General features: G+C 43.6%; 2 protein-coding genes across 11 annotated transcripts in view; one reads left to right on the top strand and one right to left on the bottom strand.

Annotated features, from left to right (window-relative positions):
- LOC109864614 (mitogen-activated protein kinase 9) overlaps nt 1–12,672 on the top strand; it is a 33,308-nt gene extending 20,636 nt beyond the window's left edge. For 2 of the 10 annotated variants that reach the window (XM_020452467.2, XM_020452468.2), the window contains exons 7-12: nt 3,164–3,235; nt 3,605–3,787; nt 4,210–4,334; nt 5,830–5,893; nt 6,013–6,081; nt 10,743–12,672. In XM_020452467.2, the coding sequence (XP_020308056.1) occupies nt 3,164–3,235; nt 3,605–3,787; nt 4,210–4,334; nt 5,830–5,893; nt 6,013–6,081; nt 10,743–10,879 (650 nt within the window). In that variant the 3' untranslated portion in view covers nt 10,880–12,672. The remainder of the gene's footprint in view (nt 1–3,163; nt 3,236–3,604; nt 3,788–4,209; nt 4,335–5,829; nt 5,894–6,012; nt 6,082–10,742) is intronic. The other 8 variants (XM_031797362.1, XM_031797363.1, XM_020452472.2 and 5 more) reach the window with 7 other exon arrangements.
- Nucleotides 12,541–15,705, bottom strand: LOC109864615 (rho GTPase-activating protein 24). Its single transcript, XM_020452473.2, has 2 exons — nt 14,312–15,705; nt 12,541–13,369 (listed from the first exon to the last, which is right to left on the bottom strand). The coding sequence occupies exons 1-2, from the start codon at nt 15,301–15,303 to the stop codon at nt 13,132–13,134; spliced, it is 1,230 nt and encodes a 409-aa protein (XP_020308062.1). The 5' UTR covers nt 15,304–15,705; the 3' UTR covers nt 12,541–13,131.
- Nucleotides 15,706–15,851: the final 146 nt, after the last annotated feature.

The raw sequence follows: 15,851 nt of genomic DNA, 5'->3' as shown, positions 1-15,851 counted from the left end.
CCATATTCCTCTATTCATAATGTAAAGGGTACTTTTGGGTGCCAGGGAAAATGTGGAGTGAAAAGTACATTACGAAAGAAAATAATGTAAGTTGTCAAAAATATAAATAGTGAAGTACAGATACCCCCCTCCCCCAAAAACGACTTAAGTAGTACTTTAAAGTATTTTTAGTTGTTAAGTACTTTACGCCACTGCCTATTTGTTGATGTAAATACATTTGACCAGTCATGCTTATCGATCTATGGGGCAATTTGCATAATTCTATTGGAATTTAATTGGTACGTGTGTATATTCGTTATGCAATTTATTTATCACACGTGATACAGGGCCTTTTGAGTGGAAAATCTGTCAGACAGTGCTTTTAAAAGTCCAATTATTGCCAACAATTCTAAATGCAATCACGTGTTAAATAGTTCTGTGGCCACGATTAAAAAAAAATAACTTTTTATTTCTCAACTGGTAATTGAAGCGCGCTTCCCATTCACTATTTAAATGCATTGGCAACGGAAGTCAGGCTTCATCAGCGCGTCACACACCACTTAGCAATGAGCTGGAAGCAGTATGCCCTTTGAAAACGTATACCTACTTAAAACCTTTCTAGGATATGTGGGACGGTAGCGTCCCACTTGGCCAAAAGCCAGAGAAAATGCCAAATTCAAATAAATTCCTATAAAAATCAAACTTTTGTGAAATCACACATGTAAGATACCAAATTAAAGCTACACGTGTTGTGAATCCAGCCAACATGTCTGATTTCAAAAAGGATTTTCGGCGAAAGCAAACTATGCTATTATCTGAGGATAGCACCTCCGTAAACAAAAGAGAACATATTTCAACCCTGCAGGCGTGACACAAAACGCAGAAATAAAATCATGCCATTATAAATCATGCCTTTGACGAGCTTCTACTGTTGGCACTCCAATATGTCCCATAAACATCACAAATGGTCCTTTTGTTCGATTAATTCCGTCCATATATATCCAAAATGTCCATTTATTTGGCTCGTTTGATCCAGAAAAACACAGGTTCCAACTTGCGCAACGTGACTACAAAATATCTCAAAAGTTAACTGTAAACTTTGCCAAAACATTTCAAACTACTTTTGTAATACAACTTTTAGTATTTTTTTAAGTAAATAATAGATCAAATTGAAGACTGGATGATCGGTGTTCAATACAGGAAGAAAACAAACTGACGTTAGCTTTCTGGTCACGTGCCTCTATCAAACAGTACACATGAAGTGACCCTCGTTTTGAACAGGGCTACTTCTTCATTACACAAAGGAAAAACCTCAACCAATTTCTAAAGACTGGTGACATCCAGTGGAAGTGGTAGGAACTGCAAGCAAGCCCCTTAGAAATCTGGATTCCCAATGAAAACCCATTGAAAAGAGTGACCTCAAAAACAAAACAAAAAATCCGAATGGTTTGTCCTCGGGGTTTCGCCAGCTACATAAGTTCTGTTATACTCACAGACATGATTCAAACAGTTTTAGAAACTTCAGTGTTTACTAATAATATGCATATCTTGTCTTCTGGGGATGAGTAGCAGGCAGTTAAATTTGGGCATGCTTTTCATCCAAAATTCCAAATGCTGCCCCCTATCCTAGAGAAGTTAATTGTTTAAAACCTGAACATTTTGCTACATATTATGAGGCATGTTTTACCTTGCTTCAATGTAGCCTGGGCATATTTCATTGAAACCAAAAGCCTATTTATCTCACATTACTGTGCTAATTATGTTAAGAAATAAGACTTTGCATTTTAAATTAATGTTATGATCTGTTCGATCTATTCATTGCTTTTCAATATTATTTTTGTTGCCTAGGCCTAGTGGTTGTATGAATTTGGGATCTATCTTCCCACAACTGTCCCAGAGACTGTTTTGGGCTATTTATTTCTCGACAAGCTGGCCAATAGAATAGTAAACTTTTTTTACTATGGGGAATAGTAGATTGCCATAGGCTCATAGGTGACGCATCCATACGGCAAGGGGAATCTATGCTTTCCCTAAGTAACTTAAATTAAATTGCCAAAATTATATAGCCTAATTAGCCTACTCTTGTCTATACAGAAATAAAACATTAGTTTGGAAAACAAAAGGCTCTTGCTGTAAAGAGAAGACAATGAAAATCTGTCTTTTAGTAACCAAATTCTCAACCTAATTGAACAGTAGGCCTATAGCTTATCTTATTAGCCCCAGCGGAAAGTGCGCCCTGCGCATGTTCACTCTTTATCGTTGTTCAGTCAGTGCCACTTAAGTTTGTTTTTGGACAATTTCCTCCAAGTTTAGATGGACGTCATATTCTATTTGCGTCTCCCCTTCTCGTAGGCCTATTAAATGGACAACGTTGTTTTGATTTATCTGTTTCGATGTCAGCAGAATAGGCTACCCTGTAATTAGTCGTATTAAAAAAAAGATTCTGCTCATGTCTCCAGTCATATAAAGTGTAGTAGAATTGCATGAAATGTGTTTCTCCCGTGCAAAGAAAGAATAAACGTATCTGATATAGCCTGTAACCCAGGACTCGCCGATATACACGTGGTCTTTTTTATATATTATATTATTAGCCTAAATTATGTTTTTCCAATCTACTCCTCACATTATGCATAGCCTACTATCTTACATAAGTCTGGAAATGCGATGATGCATTCAATGCTTTATTATAAAGGTGCATTTTTATGGTAAAAAATGTGCTGAAACTCAAACTCCGCCTTTGCATAGGCGGGTGATTTTTCTGTTCGTTACTCGTCTTGTTGGCTGAGGAAAAGTACACGTGGACAGTTATTCTGACATCTTCAAAGTGTCCAGTAAGGACACGTGTTATTTCATCCCCGACTTGCAAATCTAGAAAGCGAAACGGCTGTGTAAACTGATTAGCAGTGCTCCTAAGCATGCGAGAGGAGCCTGAAAGGCTGTGTGTTAAGTTAGTTAGTCTGTCCTTCTCATCCTGATGAGAGTGCTCTCTGAATGGAAATAGCCTGGAGTATGTCCCTAATCCTGCATTTTGAAACATTTCTTAACTAAAGCATTATTCTTCCATTTAACATATAATAATTTAACCACTGCCGTAAGTCTTCCTATGATTTTGGTGATTTGTGTTATAAAGACAACCAACCATATGTTTGAACATTGTGTGTTTTCATTTTCTTCCTGTTCCCAGTGGACATCTGGTCAGTGGGGTGCATCATGGGTGAAATGGTGAAGGGCAACGTTATCTTCCAGGGCACCGACCGTATCCTTCATCCACCTCTCTCCCACTCCCTCTTTTTTTTTCTTCAATATCTCACTCCTCTTCATCCCTTTCCTCATCCCTCTGTCTCCACTCCTCTCTGGCACTTGATTCTTCCATTGTCTCCATAAGTATTTATACTTGGTTAGATCCACATGGACGATTGAGACCACCTCCATTGTGTTTTTCCTCAACCAGTAGACGTCACCTCCATTGATAATGAAAAAAAGAACTGGGATGCCTCCGATTTAGCATTTTATACTGGCTGCCTGTTTCACCTTTTCTAATGGGAATGGGCTCTCGCTCTCATTTTTAGTTGATGTAATACACACACATACACCCATGTTCTCCTTAACTGTGGTGCCTGTCCAGACATAGACCAGTGGAACAAGGTGATTGAGGTGCTGGGTACTCCCTCCATGGAGTTTATGAACCGGCTGATGGAGACTGTGAGGAACTATGTGATGAACAAGCCTCAATACCCAGGGGTGAACTTCGCTGAACTATTTCCTGACTGGGCCTTCCCCTCTGATTCCGAACACGACAGACTCAAGAGTAAGATATCTCCCCTCTGACTTTTTTATCTTTAATTTTTTTTAACTTTTCTTTTAGTTTTTGGTCCTAGAAGGCTCTAGTATCGCAGGCTTTTGCTCTAGCCCATCACTGCGTCACCAGATTCAGCTGACCAAAGCTTTAGTGATGAATAGATAAGCTGAAACTGGTGTGTTATTGATGGGCTGGAACAAAATCTCGCTCACATTGTAGCCCTCCAAGAGCAGGAGTGAAGAACACTATCCAGCAATATGTATGTTGCTGTATCAAAGTGATCTAGTTGAAAGCTGGATCCGTATTCTTATCTAACACCTTGTGTGGGCTTAAGCGGTCACGGGGTCTATCTTAATGAAATGATGTCAAGATAGCCTTGGTTGCTGTAGAAACAGTGCAGTGAATGTGCCATTCTCTCATTTCCATGACAGCAGGTCAAGCTCGGGACCTGCTGTCCAAAATGCTAGTGATCGATCCCGAGAGCCGCATCTCAGTAGAAGAGGCCCTGAATCACCCGTATATCCATGTGTGGTACGATCCAGGAGAGGCAGATGCGGTGAGTGGACTGTTCCACATTTTTGAGAGAGGGGATGTATATAGTCGAAGTCGGAAATTTACACACACTTAGGTTGGAGTCATTTACTTGTTTTTCAACCACTCCACAAATTTCTGGTTAACAGACAATAGTTTTGGCAAGTCGGTTAGGACATCTACTTTGTGCATGACGCAATACATTTTTCCAACAATTGTTTACAGACAGATTTAATTCACTGTATCACAATTCCAGTGGGTCAGAAGTTTACATACACTACGTTGACTGTGCCTTTAAACAGTTCGGAAAATTCCCGAAAACAATGTCATGGCTTTAGAAGCTTCTGATAGGCTAATTGATATAATTTGAGTCAATTGGGGGTGTACCTGTGGCTGAATTTCAAGGTCTACCTTCAAACTCAGTGCCTTTTTGCTTGACGTCATGGGAAAATCAAAAGAAATCAGCCAAGACCTCAGGAAAAAAAATGTGTAGACCTCCAAGTCTGGATTGTCCTGGGGAGCAATTTCCAAATGCCTGAAGGTACCACGTTCATCTGTACAAACAATAATACGTAAGTATAAACATCATGGTACCACGCAGCCGTCATACCGCTCAGGAAGGACACGCGTCTCCGAGAGATGAACATACTTTGGTGTGAAAAGTGCAAATCTATCCCAGAACAACAGCAAAGGGCCTGGTGAAGATGCTGGAGGAAACAGGTACAAAAGTATCTATATCCACAGTAAAACGAGTCCTATATCGACATAACCTGAAAGGCCGCTCAGCAAGGAAGAAGCCACTGCTCCAAAACCGCCATAAAAAAAGCAAGGCTACGGTTTGCAACTGCACATGGGGACGAAGATCGTAATTTTGGGAGAAATTTCCTCTGGTCTGATGAAACAAAAATAGAACTGTTTGGCCATAATGACCATTATGTTTGGAGGAAAAGGGGGAGGCTTGCAAGCCAAAGAACACCATCCCAACCGTGCAGCACGGGGGGTGACAGTATCATGTTTGTGGTGCTTTGCTGCAGGAGGGACTGGTGCACTTCACAAAATAGATGGCATCATGAGGCAGGAAAATGATTTGGATATATTGAAGCAACATCTCAAGACATCAGTCAGGAAGTTAAAGCTTGGTCGCAAATGGGTCTTCCAAATGGACAATGACCCCAAGCATATTTCCAAATACTAATTGAGTGTGTGTAAACTTCTGACCCACTGGGAATGTGATGAAAGAAACAAAAGCTGAAATAAATAATTCTCTCTATTATTCTGGCATTTCACATTCTTAAAATAAAGTGGTGATCCTAAGACAGGAAATGTTTACTAGGATTAAATGTCAGGAGTTGTGATCAACTGATTTTCAATGTATTTGGCTATGATGTATGTAAACTTCTGACTTCAACTGTGTATGTATGTGTGTGTGTGTATGTGTATATATATATATATATATATGGGGAATACATTTGTTTGGTCTGATATGTGTGTCACTGTGTTGTCTATGTTGTATCTAATAGCCTCCCCCACAGATCTGTGACAAGCAGCTTGAGGAGAGAGAACACAGCATCGAACAGTGGAAAGGTAGGTGGTGGCTCCCTCTAGGGACTGCACTCTCTCTCACCTGTTCTGATATGTGACGTTCACGCACGAACAGTGTAGATGACTGTACAGGGATGAAACGAATCACTCTTTCTCCTCAGAGCTCATTTATGAAGAATTGATAGACTGGGAGGAGAGGAACAAGAATGGCGTGACGAAAGACGAGTCGGGTAATTCTTTACACAATACACAGATACAAGATCACATCTTTAATGGAAAGGTTGTACTATATAACAAGTCCTCTAGGTCTGTTGTGTCTGTGACACAGTGGTGAATGTTAGTGGACCAGGCCCCAGGGTTGGGGTTAATTGCACAAATTCAATTGTAATTCAATTAAAATTCCAGTTCTGCCTTTGAATTCAGTTCCTCTCAATTCTAATGTTAAGTAAATTCCAAGATTGATATTCCCAATTCAATATTATCCCCAATAATTCCACAAATTCCAAATTAGAATTCAAATCCCTCAGGCTTTCAGGCTAATCATGTCACTGTTCAGACAGCCTAGCTATAATGGAAATTAAAGTTGAAATGTTTTTAAACCAATTTTGCTGTCCATTTTTGATACTAAGGGAAAATGTACAAATATTGAATTCCAAGATCAAAAAATTCTAAGAGTTCAATTCCGTAACTTGAAGGTTGTTGAAATTCGAATTGAATTCAACGTAACTTCTCCATTTCAAGAAATGAATTGAAATTTCTAATTAAAATGGAATTGACCCCTGGTGGACCCTGCCAGGAATTAGGGATGGGCACGGTTATTCTCATATTCTAATATCCAAAATGATGTAAGTATTCAAAACAACAAAATAATTGGGCCTATTTTAACAATGAAAAAGGATATACAATGACATTTGAAATTCTTCATTAAATATAAACACAAATTTTAAAATGTAGTATTTATGTACGTACATGCATTGAGCTACTGCTGCTTCAGATGGTTTTGAAAGTAAATTGTTTACAGTTGCAAACCGTAAATGTAGCCTACAGTTCTGAGGATGCATAAAATGATTTTGTTTGAGTTATCTTCTTTTTTTCTCTCCCCAATTTCGTGGTATCCAATTGTCTCATCGCTGCAACTTCCATACGGACTCGGGAGAGGCGAAGGTCGAGAGCCTTTCGTCCTCCGAAACGCAAGCCGCACTGCTTCTTGACACAACGCACATCCAACCCGGAAGCCAGCCGCACCAATGTGTTGGAGGAAACACCGTACACCTGGCGACCTGGACAGCGTGTACTGCACCCAGCCCGCCACAGGAGTCGCTGGTGCACGATGAGACAAGGATATCCCTGCTGGCCAAATCCTCCGTAACCCGGACGACGCTGGGCCAATTGCGCGTCACTCCTGGACCTCCCGGTCGCGGCCGGCTGCGACAGAGCCTGGGCTTGAACTTAGAATCTCTGGTGGCAGAGCTAGCAGTGCCTTAGACTACTGCTCCACCTGGGAGGCCCCCTATTTTGTTTGAATTTAAAGCACATTTTCTCTCACATGGGCTACGGGTTGGCATTTACATGAAAAAGCATTTTACTATCATAGGGCATTTAGCCCACTGGTTGGCTCTGACAATGGTATGCTATTTTCCTCACTTCAAATAGCAGTTAGGCTATAGTCGCGCACCAACAGACGGTGCACAAGACCTGACATAGATCAATGCAAAACACCTTGTTTTGAAACAGAATCAGTTCTATTATGGTGAACATCAGACTTGTCTTTCACCAAAAACACTGGAGTAGCACCCTGAAAATAACTGCTTTTGTGGCATTGTGTCATTCTGTTTGGTCAAGAGCCTAAAAATTGGCTCATGGTATTATTTGAATAGTAATATTTAAAAAATGTCCATCCCTACCTGTTATATAGTAGACCAGTGGTCACTAACCGGTGGATCGTGATCGACTCGTTGCTCTTCAAGGCATTCCTCATCGATCACCAAACATTTCTGTATAAAAGGCAACGACAAAAGGTTGCGTTCTTTTTATTATTTTATGTTGTGCAGTTGGCGGTACTTGATTCAGAAGCCCTGCACACTGGGTAGGCAAAGTTGACCCATTTGGAACCATTTCATTTGTTTGAAAAGACCAACTCCACCTTCCCGGTGGACCGACTAAAGCGAGTGCGCCTCCTGCTCTGGCCAATCGGATAGCTTAAATCACCGTGCCAACAGCTTCCCCGACCACAGCGAAGTTTGATACTAGCCTACGTGAGATTTCATGACTTAAAACCATGACCAGAGAGAGACTGTCAATTCGTTTTTTTGTGAGTTCACGTCTTTTAAGCTTTTATTCAACACTAATTACAAAACATAAAATGCGCTTCTCCCTATGTCCACTCGTGCTGCAGCTGCAATGAATTAGTAGCCACGTCTATCAATAGCCCTGCTTATTTAAATATTATTATTAGCAGCTCGTTGTGTCTATCTTAATATCGATGAATATTTTACTTTCTCTGGTCATAGGAACAACATGAATTTGTGCATGAGGCAGATCAAATAAAATGTTTGTCACATGAGGTGCGACTCAAGTTTCACCATCAGGTGGAAGACTGTCCCCTCTCTCTGGTCAGTCTCACCGGAGGAAAGGAAGGAGGGAGTAGGGACCGTGAGAGGCAGACCCTCTGCTGCTCTCTCCCTCCCTCCGCTGGGACGAATGCCGTGTTCAAAACAACTGGGAACTCGGAAATCTCCTACTTCCAACTTCAGTGCGTTCAAGACAATTGGGAAGTCGGGGTAAAAATGTTTTGAATGGTCATCCAACTCTGAATTTCAACGCGGAAACTCGGGCATCTTTTATAGCGCTCCGACCTGAAGATCACTGACGTCGTGATTTTTACCCCCAGTTCCCAGATGTCTTGAAAGCACCATGACAGATGCAGGAACCAAGTCCAGTAAAATTACAATTAAAATGATTTCAATTAATGCTCAGCTGTGCCTCGCAAGTGCTATACCAACTGATCTATTTTATTATTAAAGCTTGAGTGTTGAAACACACTGCACAAAAAAATAAAGGGAACACTAAAATAACACATCCTAGATCTGAATGAATGAAATATTCTTATTAAATACTTTTTTCTTTACATAGTTGAATGTGCTGACAACAAAATCACACAAATTATCAATGGAAATCAAATTTATCAACCCATGGAGGTCTGGGTTTGGAGTCGCACTCAAAATTAAAGTGGAAAACCACACTACAGGCTGATCCAACTTTGATGTAATGTCCTTAAAACAAGTCAAAATGAGGCTCAGTAGTGTGTGTGTGGCCTCCACGTGCCTGTATGACCTCCCTACAACACCTGGGCATGCTCCTGATGAGGTGGCGGATGGTCTCCCTGAGGGATCTCCTCCCAGACCTGGACTAAAGCATCCGCCAACTCCTGGACAGTCTGTGGTGCAACGTGGCGTTGGTGGATGGAGCGAGACATGATGTCCCAGATGTGCTCAATTGGATTCAGGTCTGGGGAACGGGTGGGCCAGTCCATAGCATCAATGCCTTCCTCTTGCAGGAACTGCTGACACACTCCAGCCACATGAGGTCTAGCATTGTCTTGCATTAGGAGGAACCCAGGGCCAACCGCACCAGCATATGGTCTCACAAGGGGTCCGAGGAGCTCATCTCGGTACCTAATGGCAGTCAGGCTACCTCTGGCGAGTACATAGAGGGCTGTGCGGCCCCCCAAAGAAATGCCACCCCACACCATGACTGACCCACAGCCAAACCGGTCATGCTGGAGGATGTTGCAGGCAGCAGAACGTTCTCCACGGCGTCTCCAGACTCTGTCACGTCTGTCACGTGCTCAGTGTGAACCTGCTTTTATCTGTGAAGAGCACAGGGCGCCAGTGGCGAATTTGCCAATCTTGGTGTTCTCTGGCAAATGCCAAACGTCCTGCACGGTGTTGGGCTGTAAGCACAACCCCCACCTGTGGACGTCAGGCCCTCATACCACCCTCATGGAGTCTGTTTCTGACCGTTTGAGCAGACACATGCACATTTGTGGACTGCTGGAGGTCATTTTGCAGGGCTCTGGCAGTGCTCCTCCTGCTCCTCCTTGCACAAAGGCAGAGGTAGCGGTCCTGCTGCTGGGTTGTTGGCCTCCTCCATGTCTCCTGATGTACTGGCCTGTCTCCTGGTAGCACCTCCATGCTCTGGACACCTATGCTGACAGACACAGCAAACCTTCTTGCCACAGCTCGCATTGATGTGCCATCCTGGATGAGCTGCACTACCTGAGCCGCTTGTGTGGGTTGTAGACTCCGTCTCATGCTACCACTAGAGTGAAAGCACCGCCAGCATTCAAAAGTGACCAAAACATCAGCCAGGAAGCATAGGAACTGAGAAGTGGTCTGTGGTTATCACCTGCAGAACCACTCCTTTATTGGGGGTGTCTTGCTAATTGCCTATAATTTCCACCTGTTGTCTATTCCATTTGCACAACAGCATGTGAAATTTATTGTCAATCAGTGTTGCTTCCTAAGTGGACAGTTTGATTTCACAGAAGTGTGATTGACTTGGAGTTACATTGTGGTGTTTAAGTGTTCACTTTTATTTTTTTAAGCAGTGTTATAATATGGTCTGAGAAGAACAATATTGCTAAGCATTTAGCCAATATGTTGTGATTAGGCCTACTCTTCCTACAGAATTGTTTTTATTAGGTAGTTAAAAACAAATTTAAGCCATTTAAATAAAAATATATATTTTTTTAGCTGAACACTAGATCTCGGCTTCCTTTTTGACTGCGAAAGTGATCTTGACTCGGAAAAGGTTGGTGACCACTGCATTAGACATACAGTATAAACCCTATTATATTTTCTCTCTCGGTGTCTGTCTGTCTTTGTGATAGATGCAGTGAGGGGGTTGGCTTCCCAGTCGTCCTCGGCCAATGACATCTCGTCCATGTCAACAGAGCAAACCCTGGCCTCCGACACTGACAGCAGCAGCATTGACACACTCACTGGACACCTGGACGAGAGCCAATGAGATCGCACCAGGAAGTGTATATTTTTCTCTCTATTCTAGCTTGCTTTGTCTCGCTTACTTCATATTTCTTTCCGTATCCTTTTTTTTCTCTCTCTAACTTCCATGCATAGGTCTATTTTTCTAAAGGAAAAATTGTGTGATCTTGGACAGGTATAGTTTAGCTGTAACCCCAGAACAGTGTTTCACTTCTATCCTAATCCTTATTTTTCTGACTGTGTGTAAGAGGCGCAAGTTAAAATATCTATATTGGCTTAATAGCTTTTTTTATTAATATTTGAAGTTTTCTGTAATATATTCTTCCATTTTGAATATCTGTCTTTAGAATTCTTGGCAAGGGACTTGATATTTACTTTGCCTACCTTTTAAAAAAAAATTTTTTTTTTAAATGTTTTCTTGTTTTTTGTTTTCAATTAAGGTTATAAAGATTTGAACCTAAAGACAGGAGTATCATTACATTTGAACAGCTGCTTTCTGCATGCTACACAAACAAAGCATTGATCACATTATCAAACCATCAAATGTTCATCTGCCGATCAACCACTAATCACGTTTTTTTGATTTGTTTTAGTTAGGTAGCCGTGTTGAGAACAAGTGAGAGTGGTGCCGGCGTTGAGTATAGTGTTTTAATTGTCGTGAGTGATGTGGTTTGGAGCTGTTACTCCTCCTGACCTCCAGGGGTGGCTGTGGTTGCAATGTTAAGGTTTTATTTCCTTTATAAGTGTAATGTATGTCATAGTATCCAGCTAAAGCTCTGATAATGCACGTAGATATATAGCTAGGCATATTTGTTTGTTAGACATTCAATGTACCCATAGAAACATCTTCATATAGTACAATCAACCCATATGCCGTAAGGTACAATGTGTATATTGAAATATCATTATCCTGTACATTTTGAGAGTACAAAAAAAGGTTCATGTGTTTTGTATTTAGTTTGAGTTCTTTGCTAAATGTTGCACACCACTGATGATGTTTGACCCATACACAACAAGACCCTTGTGAAACGTCTTATTGATGATCAAATGCATGGGGCCTCTTATTCTAAACCATTCCATCAGTACTGGAAATCCTTTGGGAGAAATCATGACATAAAACATTATATTGAAATTCAGTATCTAGAGATGTAGCAACTTAACAATTGTTGTTCAACTTGCATGGTGTCACATTCACTGTACTTTTCTTGTGTGTATGCTATATCGGTACCATGCTGTCCCCTCATCGTTCCTCAAATGGATTTTGCTTCTTCAAGACAAGGACATCCACCATCAGTAGATGAATGCCTATGGACGGAAGGACAGTCACACAGTGGTGGAGCACAGCTGTTGGTTTGGAATGTGGACATGTCACATAACTGTACAATACCTAGTTGTGATTCTGGACCTTGAAGTTCTGGAGCAGAACTCGGCATAGATAGAACTAAACAGATTTTGGCGAAAAGTAACTCGGTTGGATGACGGATATGCACAAACAGACATAATGTAGTCAGATGAGGACTGTGGCCCATATTTGTTTTCCTTTCAGACCATGACAGCCTTATTCATTCATCATGCCTTAAATGACCAGAGGAGTGTCCGGCTCACTCTTTACATCCTATTTGTTAAGGACTGAGGTGTGTGTACCATGTTTAAAATATTCACTGTGTACAAACTGTACATCTCATGTTTTGTCTTGTTCATTTTCTTTTATTTTGTTCATTTTCATAATGTACTGTCTGCAATGACATGCTGTTTCACAATACCACTTTGCCTTCATGTTGTCCTTCCCCATCAATTAAAAGTGGACAACTCAAAGAATGTGCTGTTAATTGCTGTAAATGCAGAGGTACTGTACATCGATACCAGTTCAGAACCTTCTAGATGTGTGTGAGCGCCTCTTGCGCTTCCCCCACCAAACTGGCAAATCAGCTCTTCCAGATCCTGACCCAGCACTAGAAAGTGCTAATAGAGGTGTGATATAATCTCAAAGATGAGCCAAACATGACGCAAAATAAAGGTGTATGAGCCCATGGTCTGAATCCATGGACAATATACTGTAGCTTATGAATATGCACATTTCTGATAATGAACCATTCCATAATCCATTAGAATTCCTGAAGGCAGCGTTTCATACTCAAATGTTTCCTCTCCAGCTGGCCTTAATGATTGTGTAAATAGTCTTAGTTTAAAGACAGTTGTCTTATCACTTCCAATCTCATCATACATACTTCACTTCCTCAGCACATACAGTACACACCCCTCAGCCAAAGGTCAGTCTCAGAAACTCCTGACAATTTTCTCCGTCTTCTTAGCCTCGTTGTTGAGCTCTCCGAAGGTGTCAAAGAACTGTTCCATCTCCCTCTGCAGGGCTGCGTTTCGGAGGTCTGCTGCAGCCCGGCCCCTCTCTGACTCCAAGATCTTAGCCTGGACCACAGAGTACCACCGCCTCTGCTGAGCCAGGTTGGCCCTGAGGTCAAACACCTCTACCTGGAGAGCCTCGTTCCTCTCTTCCAGACTGGGAAGGGGGGGACAAAGGGTGGGGGGTGGAGAGAGAAGATTAGGAAAATGGGGGTGGCACAATAACTCTGCTGAGCCAGGTTAGCCATCAGGTCAAACACCTCTCCCTGTAGCACCTCGCTCCTCTCTTCCAGACTTTTGGTGAGAATCTCAATTGCATTTCCTTGGTTCATTGCGTCCTCTCACCTCTTAAAATGGCGAGGTGAGGAATCATGGGAGAATCTCAATTGCATTTCCTTAAGTGTTTCGAAGGAGAGAGTGGGTAAGGGGGACAGAGTGAGAAGGAGGAGAGCGAAAAGGGTACGGAAGAGAGAGGGGTCCTGAGCCAACACCTCGACCGAGTACCCTTTGGGGGCATCCATCGTGGGGTTAGGGCTAAGGATGGTGAATTAGCCTATGTGACAGTCAGACGTCATCGTCCCTGTGTGCTGTATGCTTCTAATTTTAGTTGTATGGCCAGTTTAGTCTCAATCTGACCAGGCATCCACTGTCTTGTCTATATCAGCAGTAGTGAGGTATGTGTTAGTGTCTAGGTTAGCACATACCCTTTTATATAGCTCTTTTTTTCCCCCATCCACCCCACAAACAGCCTCTATTTCAAAAAGACTGTCATGGCAGCATTGTGTGTAATTGTCGGTTTTGAATTCCGGTGTTTTTTAATATGCCATTCGTGGCATTCATTCCTTGTGTGCGTACTAATGACATGTCAAATAAATGTAGAAGAAAAGGCAGGAAAAGTGTTTGTGGAATATTCCATGCCTGATATCTGTCAGTAAACAGGATGTGGGGGTAGGGGGGAGGGGCGGTCATGGGAAACAGCACACACATCTGGATAAAAAACCTTTGCAACTCCTTATCACTGAAAGTACACAGAGAAACCATGTCTCCATGTTTTTCATTATATGTGTGTGCACATTAGATAATGATATGAAGTTCTTACCTGTGTATGCGTTCCTCATACTCCTCTCTCTGCCTGGCTATCTGCTGCTGGAGGCTGGTGAGGAGGCTGCGGAGGGCGCTGGCTGAGGGGTCTGCCAAGGGCAGGGGAGGGGGAACCCGGGCCCCAGGGACAGGTACAGGGATCGGACCAGAAGGCTGGAGAGGCTCGACTGGATGGGTGGCAGAAGCCTGTAGAGGTGGGACAAGGGGCTGGAGATGGGAGAAGTTATCTGGTCGATGGGGTTGTGGTTGGATCAATGGCTGGAGTTGGAACATGGGCTTGTCCTGGTTAAAGTCCGGTTCTGGGTCCAGGTCTTGGTACTGGTCTGGTCCATTGCTGGCGCTGCTCCCTGCAAGGAGGATTTCACAGGAAGACCAGGAGCTACTCTCCCCGCTGACCCCTCCATCCTCCATCAACACCGAGACCGGCACTGGGATCCTCAGGAAACGCTGGGGCGTAGGGAAGGTCACAGTGGATTCCATGGCAGCGTCCTCGGTGGGGGTCACGGCGTGGAGGTTGTCGTAGACGGAAAGAGCGCTCTCGTGTGTGTCTCCGTCGCTCGGGCTGGGGCTCTGCTGATGCCGAACGCTCTCCACCTCCTGCACTCCCGTATTCCCTCCTCTCTCTCGTCCTCGCTCTCCTCTGTTTGTCCCCATGTCCCAGCCCTGCCTTCCCAGGCCTCCCCAGCTGCAGTGACTGTGAGCTGGCTGCACGCCAGCCCCTCTCTCCCCTCCTCTTCCATCTCTCCCCCTTCCCAGTGTGGGAACCACAGCTGCAGCTGGGGCCAGGCCAGGGGGGGAGGAGGGGTGAAGGATTCCAGTTACAGCAGGGTTGCAAAGTCCCCCACTTTCCCTTTTTCTCTCCTTCTCCATCTCCCTAAACCCTCTATCCCTCCCTCTCCCGGCATGGGGTAGACAGTTGTCGTACAGGGGGTCGGTGGAGCAGGAGCTGGCTGTGGTGGGGGTTTCGGGGGGCAGGCAGGGCAGCTCCATGTCACTACCTCACCCTAGGGGGGTCCGGCACGGTGAGGGGGGGGGGGGGGGGTGCTGAGGGTTCGAGGGGTGCAGTAGTGACACCTTCCTCTGCTGTCAGTTTAGTCAAGGAGAGGTCGGAAGTCTGGTTGTAAGTCTGTCTGGAGGTGCAAGGGAGGGTCCCTGCTGGCTGTCCCCTGGAAGGAGTGCCGAGTCCTTGGGAGGGAAGTGTGTGTAGGACCCCCTGCCTGGTTCTCCTCGGTGTCCTTGACGCGGCTGGTGGGCGGCAGGTAGCAGGAGTACTGTGGCCGTCTGAGGAAAGGACTGCAGCTCTCACTCAGCAGCTGTGTGTGTGTGTGTGTGTGTGTGTGTGTGTGTGGTGTGTGTGAGAGAGCGTGTGTGTGTGAGAGAGCGTGTGTGTGTGTGTGTGAACGTGCATGTTTGTGTCTTTTAAGCAGCCCTGACTTCAGCTGTTGCACCATAACAGCTCCCGAGGGACTGACCAGAGTGTAACTCAGCCTGGCTCATTCCTGAAGACACACACATTCAGAACTAGCTACAACCACAAA

The sequence above is a fragment of the Oncorhynchus kisutch genome, linkage group LG19, assembly GCF_002021735.2.
Source record: "Oncorhynchus kisutch isolate 150728-3 linkage group LG19, Okis_V2, whole genome shotgun sequence".
Lineage (NCBI taxonomy): Eukaryota > Metazoa > Chordata > Actinopteri > Salmoniformes > Salmonidae > Oncorhynchus > Oncorhynchus kisutch.
This window is presented reverse-complemented; position numbering and strand designations above follow the sequence as displayed.